Source organism: Erythrolamprus reginae, chromosome 4 (assembly GCF_031021105.1).
Source record: "Erythrolamprus reginae isolate rEryReg1 chromosome 4, rEryReg1.hap1, whole genome shotgun sequence".
NCBI classification, from domain to species: domain Eukaryota; kingdom Metazoa; phylum Chordata; class Lepidosauria; order Squamata; family Dipsadidae; genus Erythrolamprus; species Erythrolamprus reginae.
The window spans coordinates 26210480-26229062 of record NC_091953.1 but is presented as its reverse complement, the minus strand read 5'-3'; the positions used below and the strand labels follow the sequence as shown (position 1 = coordinate 26229062).

Here is an 18583-nt window from a genome sequence, read left to right as displayed (position 1 = left end):
CTGTAATATGTCCTCAATTGGTCTTTTCTACGCATAACTCTGCGCCTGCGTGGGTCCAAGACTTCCGCATCCGAATCGACCGAAGATAATGGAGATTGACTTCCTGGGCTGTGTGCCAAGTCCCCCTCTTCCAAGTCACTCCCACCTTCTTCTTCGTCCGAGGAAACTGAACTACCTGACTCTGTCGGCAATAAAACAGGCCTATGACATGTTGAAGTTTCCCCTGCATCCACCTCCACATTCCCTGGGGCAGGAGCTGGGCCAGAGCCAACTACAACAGATTTCTAGAAAGGAAAAATGCCAAAATTCACTATTGCCTCTACCTATTCAACTTCACAAAACATAGCAGGGTCTGCTCTTCAAGCTTAATATACAGAGAAATATTGCTTTAAAAAGAATGGTTTTACTGTCCTTGACAGTCAATTTCTACTTTTACATGTTGGTTTTAAAACTAGAAAAGATAGTTGATACCTCTGGGTACCTTTCTTTCTGTGATATTTATAGTCTTCAAACACAAACAAGCATTGTGTTTTCCTTCCTACCTCCTCACCTCTTTCTTACTCAAGCCAACCATATTCAGTTCTTTCATCTTTCGGTATACTAGAAATTAGGGTATGATAAATCCTTCCAATTTCTTAATCAATTCTGAAGTTCTTCTTTGAATTATTTCCAAGTTGCTGGCATTTTACTAGTAATGAGGAGCCCAGGGAATGGAGTGAGAGTGACAGATCTATTACGCTACTTTCTTTGAGCCAGTTAGAAAACAGATGCAAGGTGCGAAGTCCTTAGGCAGGATACAGCATCCGTCTGACTGTCCTCAGAATACACAGAGAGTGAAAAATAACATTAATCAAAGTCGTCTCCTAAAAAATTCATAAGCTTAGAGGCAAATCATAATTGAGCCTAAATCCAGTTATGGCTACTGAAGAAGGACACTGCTCAAGGTTATGGTCTGTTACAGGGGAATCAGGAAAAAATACCATTTAAATAATATTTCTTTTAAAGAGAAATATTTTTATTAATTATTAACATTAAAAAAGCAAATACAAAACAACAAAAAGAATTCACAAGAAAAACATAAAAAGAAACTAAAAACAAAAACATAATCTATACGAACGTAAAACTAACTTAAACACTCAACGATTTATAAGTTTGCCAACCTATTTTTAATAAGTAGATCAGGTTGGGTTGAAGTTTGAAAGTTTTTTTAGTTGGAAATTGGTTGTGCTTCTCCATGGAAACATAAGGAGGTAAATGCAAGATTTCTTTTAGGTCAGTGGTTCTCAACCTTTCTAATGCCGCGACCCCTTAATACAGTTCCTTATGTTGTGGTGACCCCCAACCATAAGTCTAATGCCAATTGTCCCAACAGAGCTTTAAGCTGATTGGCAGAAAGGTCCGAGGGACACACCCACTGTAAATGCCTGATTGGTCGGATTGTAAAAATATGTTCTAAGGCGCCAGAATAGAAACTTTAGTTCTTAACACCATGTGAAATTTGTTTTTTCCCTATGGTCTTAGGCGACCCCTGTGAAATGGTAATTTGACCCCCAAAGGGGTCCTGACCCCCAGGTTGGGAGCCACTGTTTTAGGTGATTATTGTCCCTTCATTTTTAAGGTTGGACTTCAAAACTTCCCTCCACTGTTCCAATCCTCCCCTCACCCAAATATTCTCTCTCTGCATAGCTAAGTTTCTATTATTTTAATGGAAGAGAGGGATTTCACTAGCGTTGTCAAAGAAAAGCTAGCTACAGAGTATATCTCAATTTTATGGGACAGCTTGGAAAGTTTCCATTTCCCTCCTTGCTTTTAAAAATATTTTAAACCAAAAGGGTCTGTAGTTTGAAATTACATTGCTTTTGTAACATCCCAAGAATTGTAATTGTTGGAACTCGGGGAAAATCTTTTGCCAGTTCTTGCAATACGTTTCCTGAAAAGTCAAGAGAGAATTGAAGTGCCATCCAATGTGGTATGACAAAGAGTCGATCACTCCTAGTTATTCCATAGATTTAGGGGTAGTGATTTCTGACAGTCTCAAAATGGGTGAGCAGTGTGGTCGGGCAGTAGGAAAAGCAAGTAGGATGCTTGGCTGCATAGCTAGAAGTATAACAAGCAGGAAGGGGGAGATTATGATCCCGCTATATAGAGCGCTGGTGAGACCACATTTGGAATACTGTGTTCAGTTCTGGAGACCTCACCTACAAAAAGATATTGACAAAATTGAACGGGTCCAAAGACGGGCTACAAGAATGGTGGAAGGTCTTAAGCATAAAATGTATCAGGAAAGACTTCATGAACTCCATCTGTATAGTCTGGAGGACAGAAGGAAAAGGGGGGGTCGAAACATTTAAATATGTCAAAGGGTTAAATAAGGTCCAGGAGGGAAGTGTTTTTAATAGGAAAGTGAACACGATCACAAGGGGGCACAATCTGAAGTTAGTTGGGGAAAAGATCAAAAGCAACATGAGAAAATATTATTTCACTGAAAGAGTAGTAGATCCTTGGAACAAACTTCCAGCAGATGTGGTTGGTAAATCCACAGTAACTGAATTTAAACATGCCTGGGATAAGCATATATCCATTGTAAGATAAAATACAGGAAATAGTATAAGGGCAGACTAGATGGACAATGAAGTCTTTTTCTGCCGTCAATCTTCTACGTTTCTATGTTTCCAGAAGGCTTTGAGGCGGCCTTATTCACTCATGGAAAGGTTCAAATAAGTACGTTTCAAAAGCAAATAAAAACCAAATACATTTGGCAACTCCAGAAAAAAAAAAAGACAACTTCCTGCAAAATGTTGTGCCTTTTGGTACTGTTCCCAAGAAAGATCATGGATTGGTCTTTGAAGCTGTCAGGATCTGAATTCAGCTGATGATTGATTACAAAACACTGCTGGAACACACACAATCTGTTAATAATTTCCTGTTGAATGTCTCTTAGCTTTTAAAAAGTCTAACATTCAAAACACAACTACGCTACAAAAAGACCTAGACTCAGTTTCTGACTGGTCCAACACAGGGCAACTCCAAATCTCAACCAGCAAATGCTCTGTCCTACACATCGGCAAAAAGAATCAGAACTTCAAATACAAACTTAATAAACAAATTATCACAGATAATCCCCACTCAGTCAAGGACTTCGGGATACTAATAACTAAAGATCTAAGTGCCAAAGCCAACTGCAACAACATGACTAAGAAGGCCTCAAGAGTTGTTAATCTAATCCTACGTAGCTTCTGCTTTGGAAATCTCACACTACTTACCAGAGCTTACAAAACTTTCACCAGACCCATCCTCGAATACAGCTCATCTGTTTGGAACCCATATTGCATCTCAGACATTAACACCCTTGAAAATGTTCAAAGATACTTCACAAGAAGAGCCCTTCATTCCTCCACTCGAAACAGAATACACTACGAAACTAGACTTACAATCCTGGGTCTTGAAAACTTAGAACTACGATGCCTTAAACATGATCTAAGTATTGCCCACAAGATCATATGTTGCAATGTCCTGCCTGTCAAAGACTACTTCAGTTTCAACCACAACAACACAAGAGCACACAGCAGATTCAAGCTTAACATTAACCGCTCCAAACTTGACTGTACAAAATATGACTTTAGTAATCGGGTTGTTGAAGTGTGGAACTCATTAACGGACTCCGTAGTATCATCCCCTAACCCCCAACATTTTACCCTTAGACTATCCACAGTTGACCTCTCTAGATTCCTAAGAGGTCAGTAAGGGGCGTACATAAGTGCACTAGAGTGCCTTCCATCCCCTGTCCTATAGTCGCTCCTATATCTCATATTTCTTCTCTACTATATCCTCTATAACAGAGGTCTTCAAACTTGGCAATTTTAAGACTGGTGGACTTCAACTCCCAGAATTCTCCAGCCAGCTGTGTGGGCTGGAGAATTCTGGGATTTGAAGTCTACAAATCTTAAAGTTGCCAAGTTTGGGGACCTCTGCTCTATAATCTTCATTGTGTATTATTGTGTATTGGACAAAATAAATAAATAAATAAAATAAAATAATATAAAATCAATCAAAACATGACATTATTTAGTTTAACCCTTCAATCTATGTTCTGTCTGGTTCTCCTAAAAACAATTTGTAACAACTGAAGAATGCAATCATATTTTCCATTCTATTTTCCTGGGATAAAGGTATCCAGTTCCTTTAATCTTTCTTTAGAGGAATTGATTTCCAGTCTTTTGGTCATTTTTGCTACTTTTCCTTGAACCTGTCCCAATTAGTCTGAAATCTTCTGTCAGAACTGGAGACATACTTGAAGTGAGATCTGACAAGTGTAGCATAGCCTTAGAAGTGATTCTCTGAAGGAGTCTAACTCAGAAAGTGCAATGCTTGGTAAGTGTGACCTGAAAGTTATTATCTGAAGAAACAAGTGGTGCCATTTTTCACCCAAGATAAAACAGTGGAGAATTATCAAAATCACCTTTCTGGAGATCTAAGAGGAATTTGTAGAATCAGAACGGCTTGTTGTGGAAAGCAGTTGTTGACCTTAATCATCCAGTTTTCACTTCAAAATAGAGGATATCAAAAATGTTCTGTGGATTTGATTAATAAATAACAGTAATGAAGAAATATTTCCCTTGATTTGTCCTCACTTTCTTACCTATGAGCTTTAGGGAGTGCCCCCTTGTCGTAGTATTGTGTGATAGAGAAAAGAATTTTTCTCTAACCACCTTTTCTATCCCTTGCATGATTTTATACACTTCGATCAAGTCACCCCTTAAACACCATCTTTCAAGGCTGAAGAGACCAAGGCGTTGCAACCTGGTTTCATAAGGGAGATGCTCCATTCCCTTGATCATTCTTGTTGCCCTTTTTTGCAGCTTTTCCAGTTCAAAGGTGTGAATGAATGAATGAATGAATGAATGAATGAAAAACGAATGAACGAACGAATGAATGAATGAATGAATACACACCACCTCTACATCTTCAAAATGACTCATGACCTGAAGGGGAATCCACATTAGAAAACATCTAATCATAAGCTTCAAGCAAGAAAAGGCTAGATTATTTACCACTATAGTTTCTCTATCATCTGTACACTAAGGACTTCAATCCACGGCTTAGATTTTCTCAGTTACACTTTCGTATGTCACTCTTATTGCTAGATCAGCTTTACCTACTAAAGTAAATTTTCAAGCCAAAATTTATAGTTGGAAAGCAATACTGTTGGCATCCATCATCTTAGGAAAATACATTCATCTCTATACAGTAATGTGTAACTTTCCATAAATTAAATGGTGAATAAAGTAAAGTGATTTTTCTTCTTTGATTAGAAAAGTGTTCATTTAAATTACTAAGAGTTAGATAAACAATATAATTCACAATAGTGAGGGAAGATACATATTAAAATTGAATAAAGAACTTCATTTAATAAACTGAAATGGAAAACCTAAACAGCAAAATATGTCACCGCATAAATATACTGTACCACACATAGCAGAAATCAAGAAAGGGGTTACAAAAGCATGTAATTTACTTGGATTTGCATAAAGCTATTGAGAAGTCATACATAAGGTAGTAATAATAAATACAGTAATTTTAAACTCTAACGGAGGGCCTCTTGTGGATTAAAAACTAAGGGAAGACACTCTGGGGAAGTAATAATCTTTTGTTGTGATAAAAAGAAGCAAAGATTTGGATAAACTGAATATTAGGGTTAGTTTATGGTTTCCTCAATAATAAACAACAGGAAACAATGGACTAGGGGAAGACGGTAGGGAAAGCAAGTAGAATGCTTGGCTGCATAGCTAGAGGTATAACAAGCAGGAAGAGGGAGATTGTGATCCCGCTGTATAGAGCGCTGGTGAGACCACATTCAGTTCTGGAGACCTCACCTACAAAAAGATATTGATAAAATTGAACGGGTTCAAAGACGGGCTACAAAAATTGTGGAAGGTCTTAAGCATAAAACTTATCAGGAAAGACTTCATGAACTCAATCTGTATAGTCTGGAGGACAGAAGGGAAAGGGGGGACATGATTGAAACATTTAAATATGTTAAAGGGTTAAATAAGGTTCAGGAGGGAAGTGTTTTTAATAGGAAAGTGAACACAAGAACAAGGGGGCACAATCTGAGGTTAGTTGGGGAAAAGATTAGAAGTAATGTGAGAAAATATTATTTTACTGAAAGAATAGTTGATGCTGATTCCAGAAGGCCGGCGCCCCCACAGAGAAGGCTCTTCCCCTAGGCCCCGCCAAATGACATTGCCTAGTTGACTGGATCTGGAGAAGGCTGACTTTGTGGGACCTAACCGGTCGCTGGGACTCTTGTAGGTGATTTCTTTGCTTCCACGCATTTTTCCCCCTACAAAAATTGAGCCTCAATGAATAGGCACAGCTTGCAAAGACTTCTAGAAGCTACATGATGTAAGGCAGAATTATAGCCCATCTACGTAAAACAGGACTGCGTAAATATGACTATACTTCATTTATGAAGCTTTATCATGTTAATTTAAAATAATTTTGCATTCATTCACCCAAATCGTTTTCTCTAATTGTTCGCTATTTACGTATCAGTCAACACATTATAAAATTTGCTTGCTCGCTCTTTCCCACAAACTCACACATCGAGAGAGAGAGAGAGAGACAGACAGACAGACAAAAAGTAATTTAAACTACAAGTTTTCCAGAGCTCAAGTAAGACTAGATTATGTTTAATCTTTAATTTTAATTAGAACATATTGGGTGAGAAAGATTAGAGTGGTCTGAAAAAAATTACTGTTTAATGAATATAAATATATATATGTATGAACTTACATTTCTTTGGCTGATTTCCCCCCCTGATGTCTGCTGAAGGATGTTCAAATATTAATGAAAATAAAGGCACAACATAAAATAGAGTGTATATTATCATCTTATGCATAAAAAAGTCTTCAAAAATACTTTCCAGTATCATTATTTTAAATGCTTAATACTAACTCAGTACTGCTACACAGAAAGTCATTATACTTAACAAGCGTTTTCTTCCTACAGTTCAATAGGTAACTAGGAAGTAATTTTCCTAACAACCTGCTTATAAACATACAACACAAGAGAAAGGAAAATATTGCTAAGCAAGCATATTTGGTTGCCAGACAGTAAAAAAAAATATCTACAAACACAAGTTTAGGAAGAAAAAAGTATAAAAACAATCCAGAAATGTCTTGCCAGACTCAGAATTTGGTGGTAGATAATTTAAATCTGATTTAAACTGCATTTTTAAAATTTATTTATTCATTCATTCATTCATTGCATTTATATGCCGCTCACTCCGAAATGGACTCTGAGCAGCTAACAATGGTTATAAATACAATACAAGTAAAAAACAGTAAAAACATCACTAAAATCATGTATATAATAAAAAACCATATATACTAATAATCAATCTCAATTCCAGGCCTCCCGGAAAAGCCACGTTTTAACAGCTTTCCAGAAAACCAGTAAGGAGATAATGCGAATCTCTGGGGGCAGTTGATTCCACAGAGTCAGGGCCGCCACAGAGAAGGCTCTTCCCTGAGGTCCCGTCAACCGACATTGTTTGGCGGACAGGACCTGGAGAAGGCCGACTCTAGGCCCTTACTGGCCACAGCGAGGTATGAGGAAGGAGGCGGTCCCTTAAATAGTCTGGCCATGAGCCATTTAGGGCTTTAAAGGTAATAACCAACACCTTGAATTGCATTTGGAGACTGACTGGCAACCAATACAGCACACATAGAGATGGAGTAATACAGGCGTACCTAGGTACACCCATAATTGCACACGCCGCTGCATTTTACACCAGCTGAAGTCTCCGAACACTCTTCAAGGGTAGCCCCATGTAGAGTGCATTGCAATAGTCAAGACGAGAGGTGATGAGGGCATGAGTGACCATGCAGAGTGTCTCCTGGTCAAGGTAGGGCTGCAACTAGTAAACAAGACGCACTTGCGCAAAAGCCCCCTTAGCCACAGCCGAGAGATGTTGTTCTAGCCTCAACTGTGGATCTAGGAGGACACCCAAATTGCGAGCCCTATCTGAGGGGGAAATTGTTTCTCCCCCCCCCCAAGACCAAAGATGGAGAGATGGAATCATCTTTAGGAGGAAGGACCCACAGCCGTTCAGTCTTGTCAGGGTTGAGTTTTAACCTGTTAAGCCCCATCCAGACCTTTACAGCTTCAAGACACCGAAACATCACTTCCACCGTTTCACTGAACTGACATGGGGTGGAGATACACAGCTGAGTATCGTCAGCGTATTTTGCTATATCCATATTTATTTCTTGATATGCATATCAAGCCGGGGTGGCGCAGCAGGTGGAGTGCTGTACTGCAGGCCACTGAAGCTGACTGTAGATCTGAAGGTCAGCGGTTCAAATCTCATCACCAGCTCAAGGTTGACCCAGCCTTCCATCCTTCCAAGGTGGGTAAAATGAGGACCCGGATTGTGGGGGCAATAGCCTAGCTCTGTTACAAAGTACTATTGCTAACATATTGTAAGCCGCCCTGAGTCTAAGGAGAAGGGCGGCATAAAAATCGAATGAATGAATGAATGAATGAATGAATGAATGAATGAATAAATAAATAAGCTTTATATTACACTGTCCTGGTTATTTAGTTTGGCCTTAGTATTTAATATGAGCCCTAGAAATCAGGGATCAATGGAATATATGAAATATGGATATCCGGAGAAAGGTAAGATAAGAGTAGGTTAAGAGGAAGATCCCATCTTCATGTTTATGTATTCATGCCTTTATTATCTAGTTTTTTAAAATTAACTTTTACAGTAACATCTAATACGGTGCCGTGGTGCAGGATGCCAATTAGGCCACGCACAACATGGCCACACCTATCAAACGGGCAGAGAGTCCTCCGCTAGAATTTTTGAAGCCCACTTTATGTCACAGCAATAATCTGAGAAACCCATTTTCATTCTTTATAGGAAGAGGACTATTTGCAAGGTGCTGACATTGATTTAAGGGAACGGCTTGTGCTGGAATGGTCTTCAGCTGCTGAAATATGTAAACTAATTAGGCAATTAAAACTGGAAAAGCTCCAGGCCTGAATTTAATTCCAGCTGAATTGATAACAAACCCACCCTGAGTGGTGGGCTTGAGTGTTGGCTTCACTTTTCACTTTCATTGATAATTCAGCTGCCCTACTTAGAGACTGGGGCACAGACATAATTATTCCCATCTGTACGAAGGGAAAGAAAGACAGTTTAGTCCATTAGTGCTTGGTTAAGTCTGCTTAGCCTAATAAAACAAAAACTATAATTTTATGTTTATTAAAAAAAAAACTCCTTAGATTAGTGTTTTTCAAATTTGGCAACATTTAGAGATGTATGAACGGATGTGAATATTTGCGGCTCAGAGTTGAAACTGTGGAATCTTTGGTGCTATATGAGCATGCTTTTTTGCCTTCCAGACTTTTCATTACCCAACCAGGTAACATTGTCAGTGCTGGTAGTGTTATCTACAGTAGATCTGCAAGAAAACGACCAAGGCCAGAGTGGACCAAGGACTCTACAGTTTAAGATGGATTTATTTATTTATTTATTAAATTTGTATGCCGCCCCTCTCCGTAGACTCGGGGCGGCTCACAGCAATGGACTTCAATTCCCCAAATTTTGGTTAGGGAATTCTGAGAACTGAAGTCCAGATATCTGAAAGTCGCCAAAATTGAAAGCACTGCCTGGAAGAAGAGAACACCCCCTAGTAGAGGAGCAGACAGACAGGCTGCACTGCGCTGTGTTATATAAAGAATTGACACTCTCCCGTTTTATTGAAAATACATGCTGAGGACTCGTGGCGGCTCACAACATTGTTGTGATTCAGCCTGAGGCTGCTCAGGGACCAGCTGTGTTTCTGCTGGCTCCATGCCCGGAGGAGGATGACAGCGCAGAGGAGGGGGCTGAACAGTCGGAGGGGGGAGAGGAAAATCAGGAATGGGATGAAGGAGAACAGCATGAGAGCCCCGGGGGGGGGGGGCTCTCCCCAGCCAGTAGCTTGGAGTCATTAGGTGATGACGCACAAGCTGTCATTGACATGAGACAGTGACGTTCAGAGCAACGAAAGGAGCAGTTAAAGAGATATTTTCACCATTGAAGTAGAAACAGCTGGGTTTGGGTGTGGTACTCATCAGCAGGGTTTAAAAGGCAGGCAAGCCCTTTAAGCCATGTGGAGTGTTATCAGCTTGGCGTGGCGTTATCCTGTCTTGTTTCTCGGCGTCTCTGTTCCTGGCTTGTGGCCCAGCAGCTTTGGAAGATCCGTGGGAGGTATAGGTCTGCTATCTACAGCCTTGGCTTGGCAGCAAGAATTCTGTATTGCTGCATGGACTTTTGGCCTTCGTGAATATATCTGAAGATACAGCATTTTCCTGTTTGTAAGGACATTTTCTGTTGCCTGTGTTTTTCTTGAATTTTATAAAACTGCCTTTGCCTTTTACCAGTGTGTCTGACTTCTCTTTTTGGGTTGGTATTGGCTTCTGGAGTGACCCAGACAGAACACAACATATACAAGAAACAGCAGCAATTCAATCCAATTAATATACATAAAGACAATTAATATACATAAAGACAATCTTTAAAATTCTAATTTTAAACTTCCATTAACATTAAAAATTCTAATTTTTAACTTCCATTAACATTCATTCAACAGTCATACTGAAAAACAGGACAGAACAGAACAGAACGCTTTATTGGCCAAATGTGATTGAACACATAAGGAATTTGCTCTCAGTGTACATAAAAGAAAATATACATTGATCATAAGGTACAACGCATAATGATAGACATAAGGTACAATCAGGAAACAATTGCAATATAACTTATAAGGATGCAGGCAACCAAGTTACAGACCTGCAGTCATAAGTGAGAGGAGATAGGTGATAGAAACGATGAAAAGACAAATAGTAATAGTAATGCAGCTTTAGTTAATAGTTTGACAGTGGTGAGAGAATTATTTGTTTAGCAGAGTGATGGCATTCAGGAAAAAACTGTTTTTGTGTCTAGTTGTTTTGGTGTGCTCTATAGTGTCGTTTTGAGGGTAGGAGTTGAAACCATTTATGTGTAGGATGTGAAGGGTCAGTAAATATTTTCCCCGCCCTCTTTTTGACTTGTGCAGTATACATATCCTCAATGGAAGGCAGGTTGGCAGCTATCTATCTATCTATCTATCTATCTATCTATCTATCTATCTATCTATCTATCTATCTTTATTTATACTTACTTACTTACTTACTTACTTACTTACTTACTTACTTACTTACTTACTTACTTACTTACTTACTTACTTACTTACTTACTTACTATTTAATTTTTATGCCGCTCTTCTCCTTAGACTCAGGGCGACTTACAACATGTTAGCAATAGCACTTTTTAACAGAGCCAGCATATTGCCCCCACAATCCGAGTCCTAATTTTACCCACCTTGGAAAGATGGAAGGCTGAGTCAACCTTGAGCCGGTGATGAGATTTGAACCGCTGACCTTCAGATCTACAGTCAGCTTCAGTGGCCGGCAGTACAGCACTCTACCTGCTGTGCCACCCCGGCTCATTTGTTTTTCTGCAGTTCTGATTCTCCTCTGAAGTCTGTGTCGGTCTTGTCGGGTTGCAGAACCGAACCAGACGGTTATAGAGGTGCAGATGACAGACTCAATCATTCCTTTGCAGAAGACCTCCAACGATCCTTCCAACTCGATTATTCTGTTACTAGTTTCAGAGCGAGATGCCTTATAGACATAAATGTCTCATATATAAAGCCAACTAACAAAACAACTGAATAAGGATGTCTTTTATCCCCATTACTTTTTAATAACTGGATCAATGTACATGTCTTAAGTGGTAGGGGGGAGATCACTCTCTAAAACTGTTTTCATATCTGTCAGGTTTGCTTTGAATGCTCTGAGTAGTTCAGAAGCATCAATCCCCTCCTTTTCTCTAGGGCAGTGATTTTCAACCTTTTTTGAGCCGCGGCACATTTTTTACATTTACGAAACCCTGGGGCACATTGAGGGAGGGGGGGGGGCTAAAAAAAGTTTGGACAAAAAAATTATCTCTCTCTCTCTTCCTCCCCTTCACTCTATTTCTTTCTCCCTCCCTCTTTCTTTCTCTCCCTTCCTTCCTCTTTCTTTCTCTCTCTCTCTCCCCATCCCTCTTTCTTTCTCTTCCTTCCTTCCTCTCTTTTTTGCTCTCTTTCTCCCTCCCTCCCTCTATGTCTTTCTCTCTGTTGCTCTCTCTTTCTTTCTCTTGTTTTCTCTCTCTCTCTTGCTTTCTTTCTCTCTCTCTTGTTCTCTTTCTCTCGCTCTCGCTCTTTCTCTCTCTTGCTTTCTTTCTCTCTTTCTTTCTCTCTCTCTTGCTTTCTCTCTCTCTTTCTTTCTCTCTCTCTTGCTTTCTTTCTCTCTGAGCTTCGCAGCACACCTGACCATGTCTCGCGGCACACTAGTGTGCCACGGCACACTGGTTGAAAAACGCTGCTCTAGGGGACCCAGTACACATCAGCTGCTTCAAAGCTTTTTGAAGCCAAGAATTCGGCACATCTCCTCTGCGGAGTGCAGTTAAATCCAGGTGTCAGCAAGGAGAACCTGGAAAGAGTTCGAACTGGATTCCTGAAAAAGATATTTCAAATAGCTAAATGTATGTCTATCACTGGTCTACATATGGAGGCAGGGTTTAAAATCTCACTCTCGGCCCCAAGGTTTGTAAAATAACAATTCTTCTTCTTGGAAATGCCAAATAAATGACACGTTACATAAATTGTGGTTTTTCCAGTGAGATGTTGATGCACCTGGCAGAAGGTGAGGCAATGGTAACTTTTAAATAAAGAATTCTGGACTCAGAGATACCAATAGAGGAGACCAATAACTCGCTCAATCAGGACACATCAGATTTTATTTTAAGCCAGCATTGTACAGTGATACCTCGGTTCTCGACCACAATTCGTTCTGGAAGTGTGGTCGAGAACTGATTTGGTTGAGAACCAAAACAATTTAAGATAAATTCCCCTCCTCAGTTGTCTCTCCCTCTAGCTTACATGCTTCTATCCCCATATCTCTCTCTCTCTCTCTGTGTGTGTGTAGCTTGCCGGTTTCTGTCTTCAGCTCTCTCGAGTGTTCGAGTTCCAAATATTTGTTTGGATTTCAGGGCAAAAGTTTCTTGAATTTCCTGGTCGAATACCGATTTGTTCGAACTGAGAAGCGTTTGAAAACTGAGGTACCACTGTATATGGCCCAAACAACAAATTCTGAAGATTGGGAAAGCAGGTAGAATGCTTGGCTGCATAGCTAGAGGTATAACAAGCAGGAAGAGGGAGATTGTGATCCCGCTGTATACAGCGCACATTTGGAACACTGTGTTCAGTTCTGGAGACCTCACCTACAAAAAGATATTGACAAAATTGAACGGGTCCAAAGACGGGCTACAAGAATGGTGGAAGGTCTTAAGCATAAAACTTATCAGGAAAGACTTCGTGAACTCAATTTGTATAGTCTGGAGGACAGAAGGGAAAGGAGGGGACGTGATTGAAAAATTTAAATATGTTAAAGGGTTAAATAAGGTTCAGGAGGGAAGTGTTTTTAATATGAAAGTGAACACAAGAACAAGGGGGCACAATCTGAGGTTAGTTGGGGAAAAGATTAGAAATGACGTGAGAAAATATTATTTTACTGAAAGAGTAGTAGATGCTTGGAACAAACGTCCAGCAGACGTGGTTGCTAAATCCACAGTAACTGAATTTAAACATGGGATAAACATATATCCCTCCTAAGATAAAATACAGGAAATAGTATAAGGGCAGACTAGATGGACCATGAGGTTTTTTCTGCCGTCAATCTTCTGTGGTTCTATGTTTCTATTGTTTATGCCAGGTATATCAAACTCAATGCCCAGGGGCTGGATCCAGCCTACGGGATTCTTAGATCTGGCCCTCAGGGCTGCCCCGGAAGCAACGAGGCTCTCTGCACGGTCACTCATGCCCTTATCACCTCTCGCCTCGACTACTGCAATGCACTCTACATGGGGCTACCTTTGAAAAGCGTTCTGAGACTACAACTCATACAAAATGCATCTGCGGGAGCCATTATGGTCCTGAACTTTCTTTTGCCAACTGCGCCCACAATACTTGTTGATGTTGTCGATCCATCTTGTTTCAGGTCTCTTTCGTGGACACTTTTTATCAAGTGGGATCCATTCTATGTGTCATACTCCTGTCGGAGTGAGATGGAAGATGGATTCTGAGATGGAAGATAAACAGCTAACTGAGGGTAAGAGTGGCTCCATTGGCTGTGGAGGAAACTGGGGAAGGGCAAAATCAGGCTGCGCAGAGCAGGGGAGAGGTAGAACATGGGAGAGGGGGTTCTGATGAAGACCAAGACCCACTCCTCATCCTAGGGCTCACAGGGAAGAATAGAGAAGAATGTAGGTTACGTGGCTTACAATTCCCTTCACAAGGCACATCTGGGGAATGGAATTTAAAGGAGAGAAAATGGAAGGGGCGGTTGTTAGGAACAAACGATGAGTTCATATTTGTGTTCACTGCTTTATCTGAGTTCCTGGCATCCTCCCAACTGGCTTGTTTTACTGTTGTGCTACTTCAATTCTGGAACTCCTTAACTCCTTATTAATTACCTTATCTTGCCTCATTGAATTTATAGTTGGATGTTTTTCCTGCTTACAGGTTTGTGGCAGAGTTTTTCTCCAGACCGGAGAGTAAAAGGGACGTTAGGGGCAAAGTTTGGAGCTAATAAAGGGACTCGTACATATTCTCTGGCTGTGTTGCCTTTGTGCCATGCTCCGAGTCATCACACTATGACTGTGTTGGTTCACCTACCATCAATTCTTCTTGCTATTTGATCCACCCATTTCCATTTTATATATATGAATGCATTATAATCCCAGTATAAAAAGTTACTTATTGAATAAATGAGCTTGTTGAACTTTATTATTGCTAATAATGCTAAGCTTCCATTAGGCAGTGCAATCTAGATCACGTTATAACAACAAAAGGGATGAAGTCTTTTATAATATAACATCTTTCAGTCATTTCTTGACTGCACTTAGGTCCACAAATAAAAAGAACAGTGACAAAAAAAACCCAGAAATAGTACAATTCTCAGTTGGAGAGGAGTCATAAAAAGAATATAATAAAACCTAGTCAGACTTTACTAAGGAATCTGAACAATTGAAAAGCAGCTTTCCAAAGGCATGAAACTACAATACTGCTAAAGTTCTGGAAACATGCAAATATCACTAATATATAATTTATTTTGTTATTGTTGTTTTATCACTTGAATTAAAGCAACGTATCTGAATACAAAGAAATGATCTGATTTCTTTGGCAAATTGCTGAGGAAAGCAACAAGGATGTAGGAAGCAACCTAAATCACAGAATTGCTAAATGTTAATTTTCTACTTAACATAGCTATTGTGATCCATTTAAGAGTCTCTCTCTCTCTCTCTCTTTCTCCCCCCCTCCCTCCCTCCTTCCCTGTCTGTCTGTCTCTCTCTCATTTTCTCTCTCTCTCTCTCTGTCACACACACACATGAAGGTGTGGAGAGAGAGACTGACTAATTATATACTTTCATGCTGTATAGCCACACAGTACAGTGATACCTCGTCTTACGAACTTAATTAGTTCCGGGACGAGGTTTGTAAGGTGAAAGGTTTGTAAGATGAAATAATGTTTACAAACCTTACAAACCAAGGAATCAATAGAAAAGCAATTAATGCATGCAAGCCCAAAACTCACACCTTTTGCCAGCCGAAGCGCCCGTTTTTGCACTGCTGGGATTCCCCTGAGGCTCCCCTCCATGGGAAACCCCACCTCCGGACTTCCGTGTTTTTGAGATGCTGCAGGGAAATCCCAGCAGGGGAATCCCAGCAGCGGAAAAACGGGTACTTCTCTGGCAATGGAAGTCCGGAGGTGGGGTTTCCCAGCGAGGGGAGCTTCAGCAAAATTGCAGCATCGCAAAAACACAGAAGTCCTCGAAACCCCACCTCTGGACTTCCATGGTTTTTTGATTCTGCGATTTCGCTGATGCTCCCATCACTGGGAAACCCCACCTCCAGACTTCCGTTGCCAGTGAAGCGCCTGTTTTTGCGCTGCTGGGATTCCCTTGCAGCATCGCAAAAACATGGAAGTCCGGAGGTGGTGTTTCCCATGGAGGGGAGCTTCAGGGAATCCCAGCAGCACAAAAACGGGTGCTTCTCTGGCAACAGAAGTCCAGAGGCAGGGCATCGATTTGTAAGATGAAAATAGTTTGGAAGAAGAGGCAAAAAAAATCTTAAACCCTGGGTTTGTATCTCAAAAAGTTTGTATGACGAGGGGTTTGTAAGAAGAGGTTCAGTCTGAGGCTCCTCAGGGAATGGCTGGAACTCTGCCGGCTCCATGCTCAGAGGGGGAGGACGAGGAACAGGAGGAGGAGGAGGACCAGGCAGACGGGGAAGAGGAATGTCAGGACGAGGAGGAGGGGGAACAGCCTGAGACCCCCAGGGGGGAGCTCTCCCCAGTGAGTAGCCTGGAGTCATTGGATGAGAACGCACAAGCCATCATAGTTATGAGGCAGAGAAGGGCAGCACAACGAAGGGGACAATTAGCCAGGTATTTCCATCCCTCATAGGCAACAGCTGGGTTTGGGTGTGGTTCTCCTCAGAAAGGTTAAAAAGGCAGGCCCGCCCTTCCTGTATTTTGGGAGTCCTGTGACCTTGCTTCGATCCTTGGTGTCTCTGATTCTGGCTTGTGGCCTCGAAGGCTGAAAACTTGGGGGAGGCGTGGGTTTTATTATCTACAGTGGTGTGTGTGCCAGCAAGAAGCCTGTTGTATTGTCTGGCCGTCGTGACTCTTCTGTGAAGCTTCACAGCATTCCAGTTTGTAAGAACAGTTTTTGTTATCTGTGTTTGTTTTCAAAGATATAAAAGGACTTTGCTTTTTACCAGCGTGTCTGGATGCTTTTTTCAGTTGGTGTTGGCAGACAGAACAACGAGGTATCACTGCATTTGTATAAAATGCAAACAAAAGCCTCCATTAGTCAATAAAAATAAAAATTAACTAAACATCAAGCTTTGACATTGGAGAATTTATCACTATTGCTATTCTGCGAGCATCAGAAAAAAAGAGAACATTTTCACATCAAAGACAAGCACAGAGGGCAAGCAATCAGCTTTCCTTAATCTCCACTTCCATTCAGGTAATTGTCAGTAACTCAAAAAATAAAAATCTAACTGGGTCAATAAAATGGGGTCATTCTCCCCTATTAAACTTCCCCAAATAAACGATGAACAAATTACCTTTATTTTGAAAATGGGATTTTATTTTGTTTAAGGTTAATATAATGATTTAAGAATCTTCTCTTTATCTCCTTTTGGGCTACCTGAAATCAAAATGTGTAAGGAAAATACATTTTCTAAAAAGGCAGTACAACAAGAATGCTTTTTTGCAGCGATACTTTAACAATATTTTTATATTCTTCTGCATGAAAACATCTAAGATTCGTTTTGTGCAAACAAATAGTGTCAGTCTGACTAGTCTGAGGGTCTAAAATCATACACATTGTGTAACAGGCAACGGGAAGCAACAAGAGTTTTGGAGGCAATTGGAAATGCAAATGATATCTCAAGGAAAGTTATCTGACACTGTAATAGAATTTCCTGGCAAGTATCCCAAGAATCTGTGTTCGTAAGCACAGTTGAAAAGTTAGACATTAACTATTCCTAGGACTCATATGTAAGCTTGTATTCATGACTGTAACTTCTGTCTAGTTCAGACTTGGGCATTCTATAGCCCACATATAACACCAACACTCCGCAGTCTGCATTGGTTGCCGATCAGTTTCCGGTCACAATTCAAAGTGTTGGTTATGACCTATAAAGCCCTTCATGGCACCGGACCAGAATATCTCCAGGACCGCCTTCTGCCGCACTAATCCCAGCGACCGGTTCGGTCCCACAGAGTTGGCCTTCTCCGGGTCCCGTCGACTAAACAATGTTGTCTGGCGGGACCCAGGGGAAGAGCCTTCTCTGTGGCGGCTCCGACCCTCTGGAACCAGCTCCCCCCTGAGATTAGGATTGCCCCCACCCTCCTTGCCTTTCGCAAACTCCTTAAAACCCACCTCTGCCGGCAGGCATGGGGGAACTGAAACATCTCCCCCTTGCCCATGTTGTTTTTGATGTTAGATTGATTGTATGCGTGTTTTTTAATATTCTGGGGTTGTTTTTTAATGAATTTTTAAGTTTAAAATTGTAATTAGATTGGTGGGTATTGGATTTGTTATTATGTATTGTTTTTACCTTGTTGTGAGCCGCCCCGAGTTTGCGGAGAGGGGCGGCATATAAATCCAATAAATCTAATCTAATCTACATCCGGCCCTTTGGCAGTGGTCCAACTAGTTTTGCATGTCACAACTAGTTCTGCATGTGGCACCTTGGCAGTGGAGGGCTGCAAAAAAAATTACTACCACACTGTGAGCATGATTTATTGTGTGGATGTGGTCATGTGACCGGGGAGAAGTGGTCATGTGACCGGGGAGAAGTGGCTTTCAGGCCATGTGACCAGGTGGGAATGGCTTGACAATCATGTGACCGGGGGGTGGCTTAAAGGT

At 40.8% G+C, this 18583-nt stretch overlaps 1 protein-coding gene across 3 annotated transcripts in view; it reads right to left on the bottom strand.

Moving 5' to 3' along the window:
• The window catches only part of MTUS2 (microtubule associated scaffold protein 2), a 375450-nt gene that overhangs the window by 177457 nt on the left and 179410 nt on the right, over positions 1-18583 (bottom strand). The window contains exon 1 of one of the 3 annotated variants that reach the window (XM_070749866.1): positions 6796-7017. The exons of the other annotated variants lie outside the window; for them this stretch is intronic. Coding sequence (XP_070605967.1) covers positions 6796-6934 — 139 coding nt within the window. The 5' untranslated portion in view covers positions 6935-7017. Of the gene's footprint in view, positions 1-6795; positions 7018-18583 lie in introns of those variants that run through there. 3 annotated transcript variants of the gene reach the window in all.